Below are 17,100 nucleotides of genomic sequence, written 5' to 3'. Positions count from 1 at the left end.
TGGCTTTGTTTTGACAGATGTGTGGCATGTGGACAGTAAGGAAAAATCAGAGGGAAATTCTTTCACCAAAGCAGTCCTCACCCAGGGAAACCTCAAGAAGGAAGGGAGTAATCCAAGGATTAGTGTCTTGCTCAAGAATTCCCCAAAGGGAAACACCACTGGCTATGTAATAATATTCATATATGCTAAAAATTAAAAGTGTTCAAAATAGCTCATCAAATCAATATTACTTAGGGTCCCTGAAATTTAACTTATTCAAAATCAAACATTGATTTATACCTGATTCTTTACTGGGACATCTACTGCTGTTTGTGGGTAGAATTCCCAGGATTTCGGGGTAACTTTGTAAACGGAATCCAGTTCTGAGTATGTCTGTTTTATCTGGTTTGACTGTTCTTTGTGTCTAAACTACATGTTACGTATAGCAATTTAAGTGCTAATTTGTCTTTCTTTTTGTTTAAAAAAAAAAAAGAAAACAACAATGTGTCTTTCTCAGCTGAATTCTCTTCTTCATTCTCTGATCTCGGGTTGATTGGAAACCTGCTTCTCCTGCTTCATTTCTCCCTCTTCTTCCGGAGTGGGTCTTTCTCTAAAATGTAGTCTGGTCAGGTAATTTCATTTATATTTCCCTTTTGATTTAAAATGCCAACTTACCACTTGGATGTTAATATTTTCTTAAAATGGACTCTTTAAACTCTTTAAGTGCTCTCAAAAGATTCATAGGCAGGATTTAAGGGAAATACACTTCACCGTCTTCTGTAGAAGAACATTCATGTGAAAGAATAACAATTGTTTTATATGAATCAAATAAATAAAGTAATAACAGCCCCTTTCCAGAGCTTCCATTAGTATGTTCCTAATTATAGTTTCCCAAATTTTCAGTCGTCCAGACAATTTGGCAGCTCCTAGCTACATTGGCAAAGGTAGTGGAATTCTTCAAAAACAATCTGATTTGTTGCTTACTGGTTCCAAGTTAAATAGGTATAACTCTCTCCTAGAATATCAGGAATCCCAGCCACAACGGAAATCCAGAAACTCAGTAAGATTAAGGTAAATCTGAAATGCTTCACATGGTACCATTTAACCAGTGCATTTTTAGTGTCGGGATTTCAATAGTATCTGTCAAAAATATGTCCATTTAGACCTGTGTCTGTGGATAAATGCAATTGCTATTAGCTTTGCCTTCCTAATGAGAAAAGGGCTTGCCAAAATAAACATTACTATTTTGGTAAAACACATTTCTTTTCTCCAAACTACCTTTGCCAAGTACTAGCATAAGCAAATGCTGGAAGAAAAGTAAATGGAAACAGAAATTTGGACCCTTATCCAAACCAAATTAATTATGAGGTAGTAAATAACGAATCAAAGCTATGTAACTGTTATCAAGCGTATTTTAGTGTTTTCTTCCCAAGATTTCCACATGTTTTCACATATGTCATCAGCTCGATTTTCTCTTATGGGTACAATTTGTGGCAAATGTTTACTTTCATAGAGCTAGGTCCTACTGATACACTTCTGAATTACCCACCTACTCCTCAGGAAACACGAAATGACTGGAGTCTGAGGAAAGTGCAATTAGAAAAGCATTTCAGTTTGAGCTGCCCAGAAGCAGACCCTAAGATAGTGCGGGTAGTTTACTTGGGAGGTGAAGAAAACACTGTAGGAAGTGAGTCAGGGAAAAGCAGGTAACCAATAATGTTATTAAGCACATGGGCTATAAAAACTTAATCCCACTGGGGCAACCCAACATAAAACACATGCTTCAGAGTTACCCCTACATGAGGCATGAGTGAGCCTGAAAAATATTCTCGCACCAAGTCTCATCGGTGAGTGATTGAGGACTGCTCCTGGGGTTGTTAACTCTCTGAACTTCCAGCCTCCCTCCTGGGTGGGCGAAGTGGGCATCTGTAGCCAGAGAAGGTCCTCAGGCAAAGAAATGGAATATCGTCATCTAGAAGTTAGGCTGGAATGTACTAAAGTCCTAAGAGTTCAGGGATACAGGCAGAACGCTGAAAGAAAAGGTAATCTGCAAGAGGTGAAACGCTTACACAACCTCAAAAGAATTATTTAAAGCTAACGTATGTTCTGTTCACTTGTAAGAGCGTGAAAAGTTAAAAATAGGCTACATTATTTTAAATATGCTTTTATTCCAATTCTACTGACCCATTAACAGTAAGCCCTTGGTTGAGGATAGGAACTAAATGCCAGATAATTCTAGCCCATTCTCGTGTCATAACATAGATCAAGGTCTATGTAAAACCAGACTGTGGCTAATGATCCTTTTGATTCCATCCATTTCATATCACTAGGATAAAGTGTATTAAACAAGAACTTGATTCAAACAAATAACAGACGTGGTGACTTATTTAGACCTGGTCAGAAAATATAAATGGCCACCCTACCAATTTTCTCTGCTTTTCCTTCATTAGGATTTGAGGCCAGGAGACGTATCTGGCAAGCGGAACCTCTGGGAAAAGCAATCTGTGGATAAGGTCACTTCTCCCACTAAGGTAATTTTCTGGGAAGATTTGTTTTTCATAGGTTCTTTTCCTGCTGTGTGCTGCAGTATGATGTCCCAGGGTCAAATGAGACATATCACAGATCCACAGAGCCTTGTCTGGGTAACAATCACCTTCTAAAAATTTATATATGGTACAGTGAAAGGCAAAGTTCACAGAGCCTTCAGAATTGTAGGCTTGTCAGTCATCCAACATAAATAGTCCAAACTCGTAGGGTAGTTCCCAGCAAGACATTCTAGAAATGCCACAGTGTTAGGAGTGTTGACTACAGAGGTCGTGTCATATAAGCATGGTCTGTAACTTCCTTACACGGTCCAGGCTTGGAGCCACAGGCATTTGAAGATCACCTGGGGAAAAACGTCTTTCTCCGTGAATGGCTCCAAAGCTGCTTTCTGGAACTATTACCTTGCCAGCAGCCTACGACCTAAGGTTGCTATGGCAAAAAGTTAAAATAGTATTTAAAAGTTAGGCAAAACTTGCTACCCTATGAAAACTTATAGTTAAGAGTGCTTGGATTTGTCTTTTTTTGGGGGTAGGGAGGGTCTTCTGGTCAAAGGCTATGCTCATTCTTCACACAGGAGGCTCTGGACAATATCTAAATGATGCACAGACTGAAAATAAGACCCCTTGTTGTCCAGCCAGTTCAACTTCTAATTGTAGCCCTTCCCCAATTCAAGCAACAAGCCCAGTCTTCTCTTTTTAATAGAGGAAAAATTGAAAAGAGAGAAATCAGAGAGCCGCTAATAAACAGAATTAGAACCGTGTGCTTATGGGTCAATTTAGAAGCACTTTTCTAGCAAACCCAGAACGAGGAACACCTCAAAGGCAACCAGAGGATTTCTACAGTTTCTCAAGTGAGAGAATCACTTCCCCTTCCCTACCTTCTACAGGCTCCTAAGTCTGGCACAGCTGCCTAAGTGTGTTGTTCCGTCTCTTGATCAGTTATTAATTGCTCTTACATTCCAATAAAATCCACTAGCCCAGTCTCTCTACTTATGGTGAGTTTTAAACAAGTTTTCTAAGTCATGGCTGAATATATTAGAAGTACCTAGTAATAATTATCACCACTACAAACCACTAACGCTTTCTGAGTGCTCTATGCAAGGGACTGTTCTACTTTCTTAAGCTACATTATCTCAACTACCCTGTGAAGTGGGTTTTATTATTACTTCCATTTAGAGCTGAGGAAAACAAAGCACAGAGAGATGAACTTTCCCAAAGCCACACAGCAAATAAGCTAGCAAAGCCTGCATTGAAACTGAGGCAATCTGGTCTGAGCCTACATTCTTAACCATTACGCATGCTGCTTGCTTTTGAAGATTGCATATTTAGCAGAAAATATAAAGTTTTAAAGTTCTTTGCTCAATTTTCTCCTGGTGGAGGAGGGTAGGGGGATCGTTTATTAGTTTCTTTTTTCAGGCAAAGAATGAACTTTTGTTGACTTAAGCCATTATGGCCCCTCTAGCATCTCAGAAGTGGCGGTCCAAATGTGTATGTAGTTGGATTTCTTAGTAGAGGGTACCAGCTGTCTGTAACCCATCAGTACCAGTTTAATGGAGCCTCTCCAGAGGATAACATTCCTCTGAGCCAGGGTTCTGGAAAGTGGAGTACAGATATAATCTGGAATGGTAAAACTCAAGAGAACTCCACTCATGTTCAATACAACATAAACAGTACTCCTTGGAATTATGCAACATGGTGGTACAGGTGGGAAGGTGACAGGGTGAGTGCCCCCTTCTCAGTCTATAACACAAAAGTCTCTGTACAGTAGTAATGATGATAGTAATAATAATAATATTAATAAAACCATGAGGCCCAGAGATGGGTTTATGCGGTAGCAGAGTAGATGGCTTCTTTGCTCCAAAATGTCAAGCTCACTACATGTCATGCAATCATTCCTTTGAAATGGAAGTACTCATTTGAAAATGCAGATTCACAGCACTAATAGTTGTGGCTACATCAGTAAGGACTTTTAGTAAGGGCCAGATAAGTTTCGAGGGTAGAGGTGTTAAGAACAGAAAGGAAGAGGGGTGCCTGGGTGGCTCAGTCAGTTTAATGTCCAACTTCAGCTCAGATCATGATCTCATGGCTCATGAGTTCGAGCCCTGCATCAGGCTCTGTGCTGACAGCTCAGAGTCTGGAGCCTGCTTCAGAGTCTGTATCTCCCTCTCTCTGCCCCTCACCTGCTCATGCTCTGTCTCGCTTTTTCTCTCTCTCTCAAAAATAAATAAACACTAAAAATATATATTTAAAAAAAAGAATAGAAGGGAAGAAATAAAAAATAACACATTCCACTTCTCCATTGTCCTTGACGTGGCCAAGACTGAGCCATTCAGTCACATGTGCCTGTTCTGGAAAACACACTACAGATTCCTGGCCGTTCAAATGGAGTTTAAAAAAAAAAAAACTCCTTGACTATGAATGTCACAAACAAGGCTAAAAACCAAGATAGGGAAGGGGAAATATAAAGAAGAAAGAAAGAAGAAAGTAAAAAAATCAACAGAAGAGAAGGTAGACTAGAAGATGAGGAACATATTTGAATAGAATACCAGCAATAATCCCCCCTTTCATAAATATTTATTCCTGTTATATTACAGTTATTTTTTCTTCTTCTGACACAAAACATCTCACTGAAACACCACAGCTTCTGGATTTAAAGCTCTCTTCTCTTAGCAGGTTTGAGACAATTCAAGAAAGAACCCAAAGTAGCCGCTTCAAGATGCTGGACCAGCTCAGTTGAAGAGGGCTAGTTTGCTCTGTTTTATATTTATGTTGATTTACTAAATTGAGTTCATTTCCTTTTGTTTTATTTTTCATTATCCCAGTAAACCCATGTATATTATCACTATATTTAATAATCACAGTCTAGAGGTGTTCATGGTAAAGTACTGCCTTTGCACAGGAGCCTGTTTCTAAAGAAACCCATGCTGTGAAATAGAGACTTTCCTACTGATCATCATAACTCTGTGTCTGAACAGTGATACCAACCACGTCAGAAGTCAACAAAAGGAGATTCAAGTTGAAAATTGCCTGAGGAATGTGTGCAGTGTCCAGAAAAACGAACCATAGTGGTTTCGTTTTGGTTTTTTTTTTATTTTAAATACAGAAGTCATGTTATTTCTGCACTTTAGAATAAAGCATGGAAGAAATTATCTCAGTGGGCAATTGTAACACTTTCTGAAAGTAACCCGTTTCAGATTTGAGATACTACAATAATCTTTAAAAAAATGTCTTTAAAAAAAAAAAAAGATGTACTGTTAAGGTATTACTTTTTTCATGCTGATGAATATCTAAATTGGTTTATGATGTTAGCTGACATTGGTACTGATTCTTTAGGTTGGTTGCTTTGTGGATTTCTTTGGTAGTGATAGCGAACCACATTTTAGATGACCTGATCATGTATGTATGTGCATACACATATACAAACACACTAATGGTAGAAAGCTTTTTTATGTGCTAGACTATTATATTTAGCAGTATGTCCTTGTAACTAGCCAATATCACAGCTTTTTAAAAACTAAAGATCACAATATTATATTAATATTTCATATTTGCCAATAGAGACATGGCAGAATAGGTATTGATATGTTTCCAGTGCCCGCTAACCTGTAAGAAGAAAAGAGAGATTAGAAGTGTCAAAATGAGTTGGCATTTTCTATAAAACATAGTATTTAGTTTATAATTAAAAGCAATCTTGAAGTCCAGTGTGAATTGTACTAAATCTACCATCTGGGTCAAACTCAAAGCTTGCTCAGAACTGTATTCTATTCTTAATATCAAGTCCGCAGTAGGTTGCCTTAGATGACAAATGAGGTCTCTCCCTTCTCTAAAATTTAAAGACAAGAATTTTAGTTGCAAATTGTACAGATTGGAATTCTACATATGGATATACTATGACCAACATTGGCTAATGTCTGGAAGCAGAGAAGAAAAGTGAGCAAGAGCCAATATTTAGGAGTCATGACAGTACTTCCATTCTTAACGGACTGAAATGCCTTTTAAATTAAACTTTTCTATTTTTTTTAGTCATTGGTACTTGTCATAGGTTGATAACGTGTTGAATTTTGAAAAACTCTATGTACCTTTTATTAGTTTTACCTTTTACCCCCAAGTCTATTGACTTGTCATTTTTACATTTTACACACACAATCTAGATATCAGATCTTATTTTAGCTTGTAAGTGTTCATCTATTCTTCACAATGGATGACAAAAGAGTACTCCAGTGTCTTGGCAATACGTTCTAGCGTAGAGATATACATAAGTGTAATTCTATAAACTTATACCTCATTTGACTTAACCAAAATTGTCTTAGTCTCAATTCCTGCCACAATGAGGGAGCCTCGCAAATGCCTCTTTTCTAATCTATGGTATTGCCCTGGAAGAACTTGCCAGGGCAAGGCTGGCATGAGAAGTGACCACTGCCTTTCAAAGTCTATTTTCCTCGTAAACCAGTAAAGAGCTGTTGAATCCTGTAGCTGTAGCACACCTGGGCCAAAGGAAGGAAAGCCACAAGGATTGCACAGGTCATGCCCCTATGACAGAGTAGACATGAGTCTATGATAAAATGAACTAGAATTCACATGCAGTGCCTAATTTAGCACCAAGTCCCATAATTGGAGTGAAATGGATCAAAGTTTGAATTAAGGCCGATGGTGAGGTAACATTGCTTTGTTGTACTTTTGAATAAGAGCTTCTCTTGATCACTATTATATATTTTTTCTAGAAAGTCTAAAGTTGAGAAGAGAATATATCGATCCTGACTTTTATTCCAATACTGGATGGAATAAGTTTTAGGGTAGAACTTTGTTCAGTTTGGATTTAATCTTTTGAAAAATAAATTCCTTGTTTACTTGTTTGATTACAGTTCTCTTTGTTATCTTTAAGAAGTAAGACTGCAAGGTGACTAGCATGTTCTGTGAATCTGCCATTCCTAAAAATTTTATAAACACTTGATATTTTTCACTGATAATTGATCGCTGCAATAAATATATATTGTGAAAATGCATCCACAATAAATGGAATTCCTCCAAATGTCTTTGCCTTGTGTATTTTTATGTACTATATTGATTACAAATAAGAGTTGTATCTGTTTTAACAAAGATGGTGGTATAGCAAAATGTATATTTCAGATTGAGTCTTGGTTTCACTCTTTAAAAAAGAAAAGCCACTTCATATTTTTAAAGTAATTCTTATTACAGGCAATGTTATAATAAAATAGTGAAAATTGCTCTGATATGGACACGGATCAAATATGTATAGAAAAGGTTGAAAGAGGGATTAAAAAAATTCTCCTTCCAAAAAAATTATCAAATCTTCCCCCGTCCTCCCTCATTCCCCATCTTGTCATACACCACCCTCTTCTTCCTAAGATGGGAGTACTGGTTCCCCAAAGGTAGTACCTTTTATAGTAGAAATGGCCATTTAATATACACCCTTCGTTTGTAGAATACTTACTATTTGCAATGCACTGACAATTACATTTAAATCCAAAGATTTTTTTCAGAGTAATTTTACATATGTATGTAACACTGTTGGCATATATGAGGTTCTTTTCATAAAGGTTTAAATTGTGAGCCCAGAATTCCTGAACAGGCCTCTAAATCTTGCCCATAAGATTGGACAGAATTAGCCAAGTTACTGCAACTTAAAAAATAATTAGTACTTTTTACTTCTACGTCCTAACAAGAAGGGCAATCAGTTTTAATGGTTACCAGAGGGGAGTGGCTAGGAGTGTAGGTGAAATAGTTGAAGGGGACTAAGAGTACACTTACTGTGAAATGAGCACAAGGTGTTGAATAGAATTGTTGAATTGCTATATTGTACATCTGAAACCAATATACTACTGTATGTTAACTATAAAAAAAAAAAAAGACAACAAGGTAATTGTCATCAAAGCCCATTCACAAAATTAAATAATGAGAAGAATACAGTCTGGTATTGGTGCCAAACTAATAGGATTAGGAATGGACGGAATTTAATTTTACAACGTGCATAGTCAGATTATAAATTTAAAGAGTCTGTTGTAGAAACAGATCTGTATTATAGGGTTTTTTCATACCCTTGCTTCCACGTGTGCTCCAAATAGAAGAGTGGATTTTTAAAAATCTCATGACCCTAAATACGTGTTCTTCCATAGGACCAAGGAAATGACCTAACAAGGTCTTGACTTAAGTGCTCTATTTGTGTCAAGCTTATTAATCATGTTGTCCAACATTCTATATCCTTACTGATTTTTTTTTTGTTGTTCCATATCTACTATTGAGAAAGGCATGTGAAAATCTCCCCATTTGATTGTGGATTTGTCTATTTTTTCCTTGTAATTTTGTTAATTTTGCTTTCCATATTTTAAGATAATGTTTTAGGTGCATGTGCAAATCTAGAATCGTTGTGTCTTTCTGGTTAATTGAATATTTTAACATTATGAAGTAACACTCTGCGTAGTGAAGATTTTTGCCTTAAAGTTTATGTTTTCTATTCTTAATATTGCTACAGTGGCTTTCTTTTGGTTAACACTTGCATGACGTAACTTTTCCCACCCCTTAACTTTCAGCCTTTGTGTAGCCTTTAGTTTTAGATGCATGTCTTTAAAAATCATATGGTTTGGGTTCAGGCTTTAGTCTAGTCTGATTATCTTTGAGTTTTACCTGAAATATTTAGTCCTTTTATATTTAATGTGATATTTTCTCATTCAAATAGTATCTTAGTTATGTGCTGCCTGTTCGATGCACTTTTTCTCTCTTGCCTTTATGCCAGGGCTACTTCTGCTTCAGAGCATACAGTGATCTACAAGAGGCAGCTAAAAGGCTGAGGTAGACTTTTGGCAATCCAGTAGGGCCAAAAGAAAAAAAGAATATTCTGTCAAAGATGAAGACTTGTGAAACTACTTCCCACTTATGGGTCTACAGAGAGCTGCCTCCTGAAAGTAAGGGTGAGCTTGAAATAATCTGGTCCTTACACAGATTGCCACCTTCCTACTTTTGGGGAACAACTGTATTATTCTAGTGGGGAGATAAATGATAGGTGATAGATATTAAAAGTTACAAAATATTGAGTAACAATTCAAGAATTTAAGAGAAAATATCACAAGGTTCTAGGACATAACTGTCAAAGAATTGTGTAGTACATGATTGTCACTGTTTAGAGAGGGGAGAAAATATTTCAGCGTGGGGTAATAAAAGAAAAGTATTTGCCTTATATTCTTTGGTACCCCCAAAAATATACCCAGTGCACCACACATAATGGAGTTTGATAAGTGATATGGTGATTTCATGAGCAACCTAATTTATAAACTCTCTTCTGGATGTACTGCTGTCAAGTTTTAGACTTGACAAGTCTTAGAGTTTTTAGACTTCTGAGAGGTTTATTTGTTTAATAACATTTTTGTTCCCAGATTTATAATTACTTTGTCATCTCAGCCCTGCGTTTCAGCTCCATGAAGATAGCTGGCCTCTTGCTTAACTCAATGCGGATTTAATAGCAGAGTTTTACCAAGACATGCTTTTAGTGATGTTGGCTTTTGCTACGTTGAAATATGATTACCCAAAACTGTCTCATTAAAATATGTTGTAGAAGGCCCAACTGGTCAATTCTGGCTGGATAAAGAAGATTCATTCAATAAACTCATATGGAATGTACTAACATAAAAATTATGTGAAAGAACTATAGTCATACAGAACACAAGATTAATTTCTTAGCTAGTTTTTAGCCTTACCTAGCATTCTTCCACACAAATCTACTTTTCTTAGAACAAATACTGTCTTTTGTACATCTGATGCCTGCCAAGTGTAGCATCACAGGTGCTTTGAGTTTTTTCAAATGATGGAAATCAGCTGTCCTAAGTGCACTGGGGTTTCTAAATCCTTGGTAAACATCAGAATCAATGGTAGAAATCATGGAAATATGTAGTTTCCAGTCCCAGGAGATTCTTATTTAGTAGGTCTAGAGCTGAGTTGTAGAATACTGCTTTGCTATTCAAATACCTATTTGTAAAATGCAGATTCTGATACAATAGGAGTGGGGAGGGCCTGAGATTCTGCATTTCTAATAGGTTCCCAGGTGATGCTGCAGTGGCTGTGGCTGCTGCATTGGGAACACATTTCAAGTAGCAAGGTCTCTCACCCTAGGCTCTGTGTGGGAATGTGTGCTCCAAAGATTCTCACTAAAAACAACAGAATCAGATCACTTGCTATGATAGAACACTTTATGTATGAACTGTCAATCCTTACATCAACCTTAGAACATAGGTGCCATTTATTATCTCCATTCTATAAGGAAACTGAGACCCAGAGAGATTAATAACTTACCCACAGCCATATGGCTAAGTATTCTGGTTCCAGAGTCCACACTCTTAACCCCCTATGCTAGTTTTTCTCAAACTCCAGGGTGCATCAGGGTCATCTGGATGGCTTGTTAGAGAGCACGGATTGCACCACCTCAGAGTTTCTGATTCAGGTGTGAGGATTGGCATTTCTGACAAATTCTCACATGATGCTAATGCTGCTCAGGTCCCAAGGATCGCACTGAAAACCAACCCTCTTTGCCAGACCGATTCCAATTTTCCCAAGAATACATCTTGGAAACTGACATCCCTCATGCCCATCAGGCCTATGTTTTCCAATCACTTGCTGAATATTTTTACCCAAATATCTCCAGAAGATGCTCTGTACATTCTGATCTGTGTTCTCGTATTGTCCCTTATCTAACATATCAGCCTTATTTCTTTCCCTTTGTAAGTTCACTGAAACCAAGCTTGAGTCCACTTCATCTGCAAAACTTACCCTATGACCTCAGCACACCCGCTGTTATCTGAACCTTTATTCTGGTTAGCTATTTAATACCCCCTGTAGAGCGCCTGCCTTGTGAACATTAGGCACTGGACTAGACAATCAGAATGCAAAGGGGAAGCTCAGACCTTCCCTTCCAAAGGCTCAGAAACTATTAGAGAAAGCTACATGTTGACATTACAGTTTGGTGAGTCCTAAGCAGAGATTTATACCAAGTGTTATAGTTGTACAGCAGAAGAATCCTCAACTCAAGATGGATCCTGCTGGCTCAACCAGAGCGTATTTTCCTCATTGACAATCACCAGATCTTACAGCACCCTTAGTTCTTAGCACTACACCTTTCACATGCTAAACACTCAGCAAAGTTTTTATACATATTCATTGAAGACCTACAAATGTTAGTCAACATTAGGCACTAGACATACAAAGATAACTAAAGGCCTAGCCCCTGCCCTTAAGGGGCTTTGATATTAAGTAGTAGGAAACAGAAATGAATAGATAAAATGCAATAATGTGTTGACGTTATGACAGGGGTAGGTTAAGACAGAGGCCCAGAGGACAGAGTTGTCTAAAAGAAACTCAAAAGGGTACTTCTGGGACAAAGGTGGCCAGCTGCTCCTAAGAAGGCTAACTGGGTGACATTAACATGCTTCAGTTCAAGCTCTGCTATTAAGCTTTACAGCCTGAAAAAACGATTTGGTCAGCATCCAGAGAAGGAATCTATTTCTCTTCTTTTATGGCTGTACCAGTAAATTAGCCAAGCTCAGAAACCCAGTATACTATATAAAGTCAGAATGGCAGTGCACTCGTTTGCAATGAGAAATTGCCTTTATGGGAACCCTAGGCTCCTGTGACCAGCATTATTTTTCTGTGAACTGAGGTGCTATTTCCAAGGGAGGGGGCTTCCAAGAGAACCTCTAAAGACTAGACGTGTCTGACTGAAGGGGAGGCTGGCATTTTGCTTCCTGTTGGATGGCTGCCTAGCCAGGAGTTGGCTAATTTGTCTCTATGCTACCTGAGCTCACAGAACAGGGAATTGAAAAGAACCAGCTAGATAGGACAGCACTGTGCCAGTGTACAGAAGACGGATAGGTCCCATATGTGCCCACCAGTCCTAGAGCTGCTTGTGAAGATAACAACTGGGTCAGTGGTGACACTCTTTCATCATGTAGGGATCATCACAACAAGGCAAGTAGATGCCCAAGTATCAGAGTGATATGGTATCATTGTCACCAATTGGAGGTCCATTGGTCAAATGATAATGACAGCTAACATTTATTGGGTCCTTACCATGTTCCAGGTACTTTCTAAGCACTTTACATGTTATTCACTCATCTAAGCCTCACAACAACCCTACAGGATAGGCGCTACAGATCTCTCTTGATTTATGATAGGGTTACATCCCAACAAACCCACCATAAGTTGAAAATATCCTAGGTTGAAAATGCATTTAACACACCTAACCCGTCAAACATCATTGCTTAGACTAGCCTACCTTAAACATGTATAAGTCTACATTTATATCAGCCTACAGCTGGGCAAATTACGTAACACAAAGCCTATTTGATAACAAAGCATTGGATATCTCTTGTGATTTACTGACTATTGTACTGAAAGTGAAAAACAGGATGGTTGAATGGGGACAGAATGGTTGTAAGTATATTGATTGTTGATCCTCATGACTTTGTGGCTGACTGAGAGCTGTGACTCCCTGCCACTGCCCAGCATCATGAGAGAGGACCATCCTGCATATGGCTAACCCAGGAAAAGATTCAAATTCAAAATTCCAGGTATGGTTTCTCCTGAAATCATATTGCTTTCATACCATTGTAAAATTGAAAAATCATAAGTTGAACCATCGTAGGTAGGGGACCTTCTGTACTTTATTATCCTCACCCTACATGTAAATAAATTGAGGCACAGAGAAGGTAAAGAATTTGCTCAAGATCATACAGCTATTAAGTGGCAGAATATTTGACCCCAGGCAGTTGGCTCCTGAGCCCACGCTCCTAATCTCTATTCCCCACCATCTCTCACAAGAGATTGTTACTGCCTTGGAGTGTGCCTTGAAGAAAGCCTCTCGTTAGGGGGCACGTCAGAGTCACCAACCTCATGGAGCCCACAAAGAGCAAGAACAGCACTTGAGACCAACTGTGTAGACTGCAATTGGGCCCAGTTAGAGACATTTGCCCTCTCCCTCCCCAGCCCCTGCTCATTCTAACACAAGGACCTGGCACGTGGAAGGAAGCCAGGATGAATGTAAATAGGAAAACACCAACTCATTCCCACTTCCCAAGACATCAGAGGTAGGGATAGATCTAGGCTGCCAGGGCTGGTGGGGGGGGGGGGGGGGGGGGGAAGGGTGAGGAGGAGGAAGATTTGATTCCAGTTTGAAACTGACATTTAAAACGTGCTTAACACTAAATGTCAGAATAAAAATCTTAAATACCAAAATGAAACTGTTTTAGTAGCTGAAAGTGGCTAGCAAGTTTTGGACTGTGGCAACACATCCTCCGTGGAAAACGGGATTTTTCCACTGCACAGTTCAGAGGCAGTTATCGTCGGGTGTGGGTGTGGGGAACCATTTCATGGTTTTTGTCCTGAGACTTCACACTCAGCATGGGAACCATTCCTTCTCTTTTGAGGTGATTCATCCTATCCATGATTTGTTGAGCAGGCAGGGGGCATTCTTACTTACTAGCCTCATTTCCAAGTGTTTAGGAGAATAATGCTTCACTATAGTCTCCAGATTTAGACACATTATACAAACTAATAATACAAACTAACTGAACCAGTGATAGAGAGATTAGGAAGGACTTCACTATGGGGATGACACTTGAGCTGAGTCTTGGTTAGTTAATCACCTGGGACGGATCTCAAGGTTTGAGCTTGGAAACAGTTTGAGAAGTTTGGCCCTATAGCAGGACATTCTAAACCCAGATCCTCTGAGGAAAGCCAAGATGGGTACTTGAGCACCCCAGGGCTCTCAGGACTTAGTATGGCTTCCTCAGCCAAACTGTGACAAGACCTTTACAGCCATATAACCGATAACTTCTGTGATGTCACAAATACCTCCTGATTGCCCTAGTCACTGCATTTAAGTCTCTGCTCAACAAATTCAAAGTGATAAACTTACACAAAATAAGTTACAGTCCTAACACAACTTACATTTGGGCATGTTGCTAAAGAGAATTTTCCTCCTGATTCCCACACTAGTAATTGTGCTCTTTAGAGTATTGTTTTAGTTTTTCTTTTCCTCTTTTCTTGCTCTCGTTATAGTGCCTTTTATACTGCAGGCTTAGAGTAGATAAATTCACCAGAAAACAGGAGGAGGGGAAGTTGGTGCAGGAGTCAAGTTGCCTTGCCAAGAAGCCAAAGTTGTCTATATAAGGAGTCCGCCCTGTGAGCTTCTCAAGATTATAGGAAACGGGAACAAAATTTCAGGCTGACAGAACGTCCTTAGTAGAAGCTCCCTCCAGGCCTTAATTTCATTCTACTTAAGGAATTTCACTGTATACTACCATCTGAAATAAAGTAAAAAAAAAAAAAAAAAAAAAAAAAAAAAGTTAAAAAGAAGCAGGTAGTTAAAACCATTTAAAATTTACTTAAGAAACCCTAATGAAACCTCTTTCCTGATAATGATACTGGCTCCAGCTATGTTTCACCTCAACAGGACTGCCTAGTGTAATTCTTAACCCTGTCTTGTCTCAGAGCCTTTGTCCTTGCCACTTTCCCTACCTGGCAAGGTCCTCTCTGGACATCAGTCCGGCTCATCCCTCTGCTTTTGGTCTCTGCTCAAATGACTCCTGGTTACAGAAGCTTCCTGGACACCCTATCGACTACCCTAGGACACCTGGCTGGCTCAGAGCATGTGACTCTTGATCTCATGGTCCTGAGTTTGAGCCCCACGTTGAGTGTGGAGTTTATGAGAGAGAGAGAGAGAGAGAGAGAGCGAGCTACCCCTACCAAGGCCCACCCACCCAGAGTACTTCCGGTGCTCTTTATTTTTCCCTGCTTTTATTTCTCTCCATAGCAGTTATCATCACCTGAGGGAGTGTTTTTAATTGGTTTGCCTGTCTTCTCCCATAACCTCCATGAGGAATGTCTGTTTGGTTTCCTGCAACAGCCTCACACAGCAACAATCCCTGACTAGTAGGGGGGTTTCAATAAAAATTAGTTGAATGAATGAAAGAATAAATGATTACGATTTTCAAAGTTTTTTAAATTCCTCAACATTTATTTACGCGCTAAAATAATGTTCATCGATAGGATTACTTCAAATATGATCACGTAAATATTTGGACTAAAAATCATGAGACTTAAGTCGCTGCTCTGCCTTTAGTTTCCTGTGTCCCCTGGTTAGACCATTTCTTGGGGCTTCTTCACCTTGTTTATCTGACACTCAATGGCTTGCAACCATGACTCTAAAGTCCAACAGAAAAATAGAGTCCGTATTTAAATATTCTTTGCACAGGTCACCTTCAGTTACATACGTAGGGCGTTAAACAAGGTGCAACAAGGCACCTGATGGGGTTCAGGGCAAGCATCCACCACCTGCATGCCACTTGGCCTGCAGATTATTTTGAGCTGAAGACAGTGTAGGCCCAAAGGCTCAGGAGCAGCTTTTTATAGAGTGCCCGGTCCAGGAAAACAGCCATCACCAGAGATAACTGCAGAAAGCATGCGCTAGGGGTAGTAAGTTGGAGGGAGCTTGGCAGGGCATGTTCAATTCCTCTCTGTGTCCCATTGTCTCTGCGTGGCAAAGGCAGGTAAACATTTGTTTACCAAACATTTGCTCTTCCCATCTTCCTATGAATTGTCTTCCTGCCCTTTGACGCCCCAGACTCCACTCTCTCCTTAGTTCAGGATGGCATATGAGCCTCAGGTGCCCATCTTGGAGCCTCTCATGCCAATGTAAGGTGCCCATGTGGAAGAAATTAAACTTATTTTTCTCGTATTAATATACCAGCCAAAAGAACTTAAAAAGAGTAAAAATGTTTCCAAACATCTTAAGACTTTTTTTCAGCTACACTGGGACAACGGTTTAGACCAGGGGGAAATCAAGGTGATTTCAGGAATAAGGTCTTCAAGTCTCTTATGGACCAGGGTGTCTAAGTCTGTTATGGAAAGACCCCATTTAATTAGAAAAAACCATGCACATAAAGTGATGTGCGTGGCGTCTCAGAAGGTCCGAAGTGCTCGATGTGTTTGCTAACAATTATGATACTTAAAGAATCTCTGAGCTGGGAAGAATTTAGAGTTCACCCTAGTATATCTATCACTCCTCTACCAAGTATTTAGAGAGAAGTCTCGTTTCCTGAATAAAGATTACTAGTCACACAATCGCGCAGAATGCAGTTCTGTGTGGGTGCAAATAAAGACTAACAAGGATCAAGTCTTAACCAGTACGTTCTACTGCCTCCTTGGCTAAAGGACAATCGACGCGGAGAAGCGAAGGGACAAATCGCTGCCCGCTCCTCTCCTCTCCTACGTTTCCCCCCCTCCAGGTAAGTGGCTCCACGCTAGCGCACTTGGGGACTCTCTCCGCCCCCGTCTCCTCGGCCCCTCGTTCCAGTCATCCTCTGGGTTCTCCCCTTCCTCGGCCGAAATCCCGCGTGGGCTCTTCTCCGCGCCGGTCGCTAGGTGATTCCCGAGGGCGCTCGGAAGTCTCGCGAGGGTGGTCCCGTTGCTCAGGAAACGGAGGGCCTCGCCTCTCGGTGAAGGGCGTGGCTGGAGCTGTTGAACTATCCCAGCGTTCCTTCCAGACGCTGGACCCTAGGTGTCTCGGGCGGAACGG

General features: G+C 39.7%; 1 protein-coding gene across 9 annotated transcripts in view; it reads left to right on the top strand.

Moving 5' to 3' along the window:
• The window catches only part of CALD1 (caldesmon 1), a 190,335-nt gene extending 182,784 nt beyond the window's left edge, over positions 1-7,551 (top strand). For 8 of the 9 annotated variants that reach the window (XM_086689637.1, XM_086689630.1, XM_086689599.1 and 5 more), the window contains 2 exons: positions 2,430-2,510; positions 5,193-7,551. In XM_086689637.1, coding sequence (XP_086545763.1) covers positions 2,430-2,510; positions 5,193-5,201 — 90 coding nt within the window. In that variant the 3' untranslated portion in view covers positions 5,202-7,551. The remainder of the gene's footprint in view (positions 1-2,429; positions 2,511-5,192) is intronic. The other variant, XM_086689623.1, reaches the window with a different exon arrangement.
• Positions 7,552-17,100: the final 9,549 nt, after the last annotated feature.

Source organism: Puma concolor, chromosome A2 (assembly GCF_028749965.1).
Source record: "Puma concolor isolate L17-30 chromosome A2, mPumCon1.1.hap2, whole genome shotgun sequence".
Taxonomy (NCBI): Eukaryota; Metazoa; Chordata; class Mammalia; order Carnivora; family Felidae; genus Puma; species Puma concolor.
This window is presented reverse-complemented; position numbering and strand designations above follow the sequence as displayed.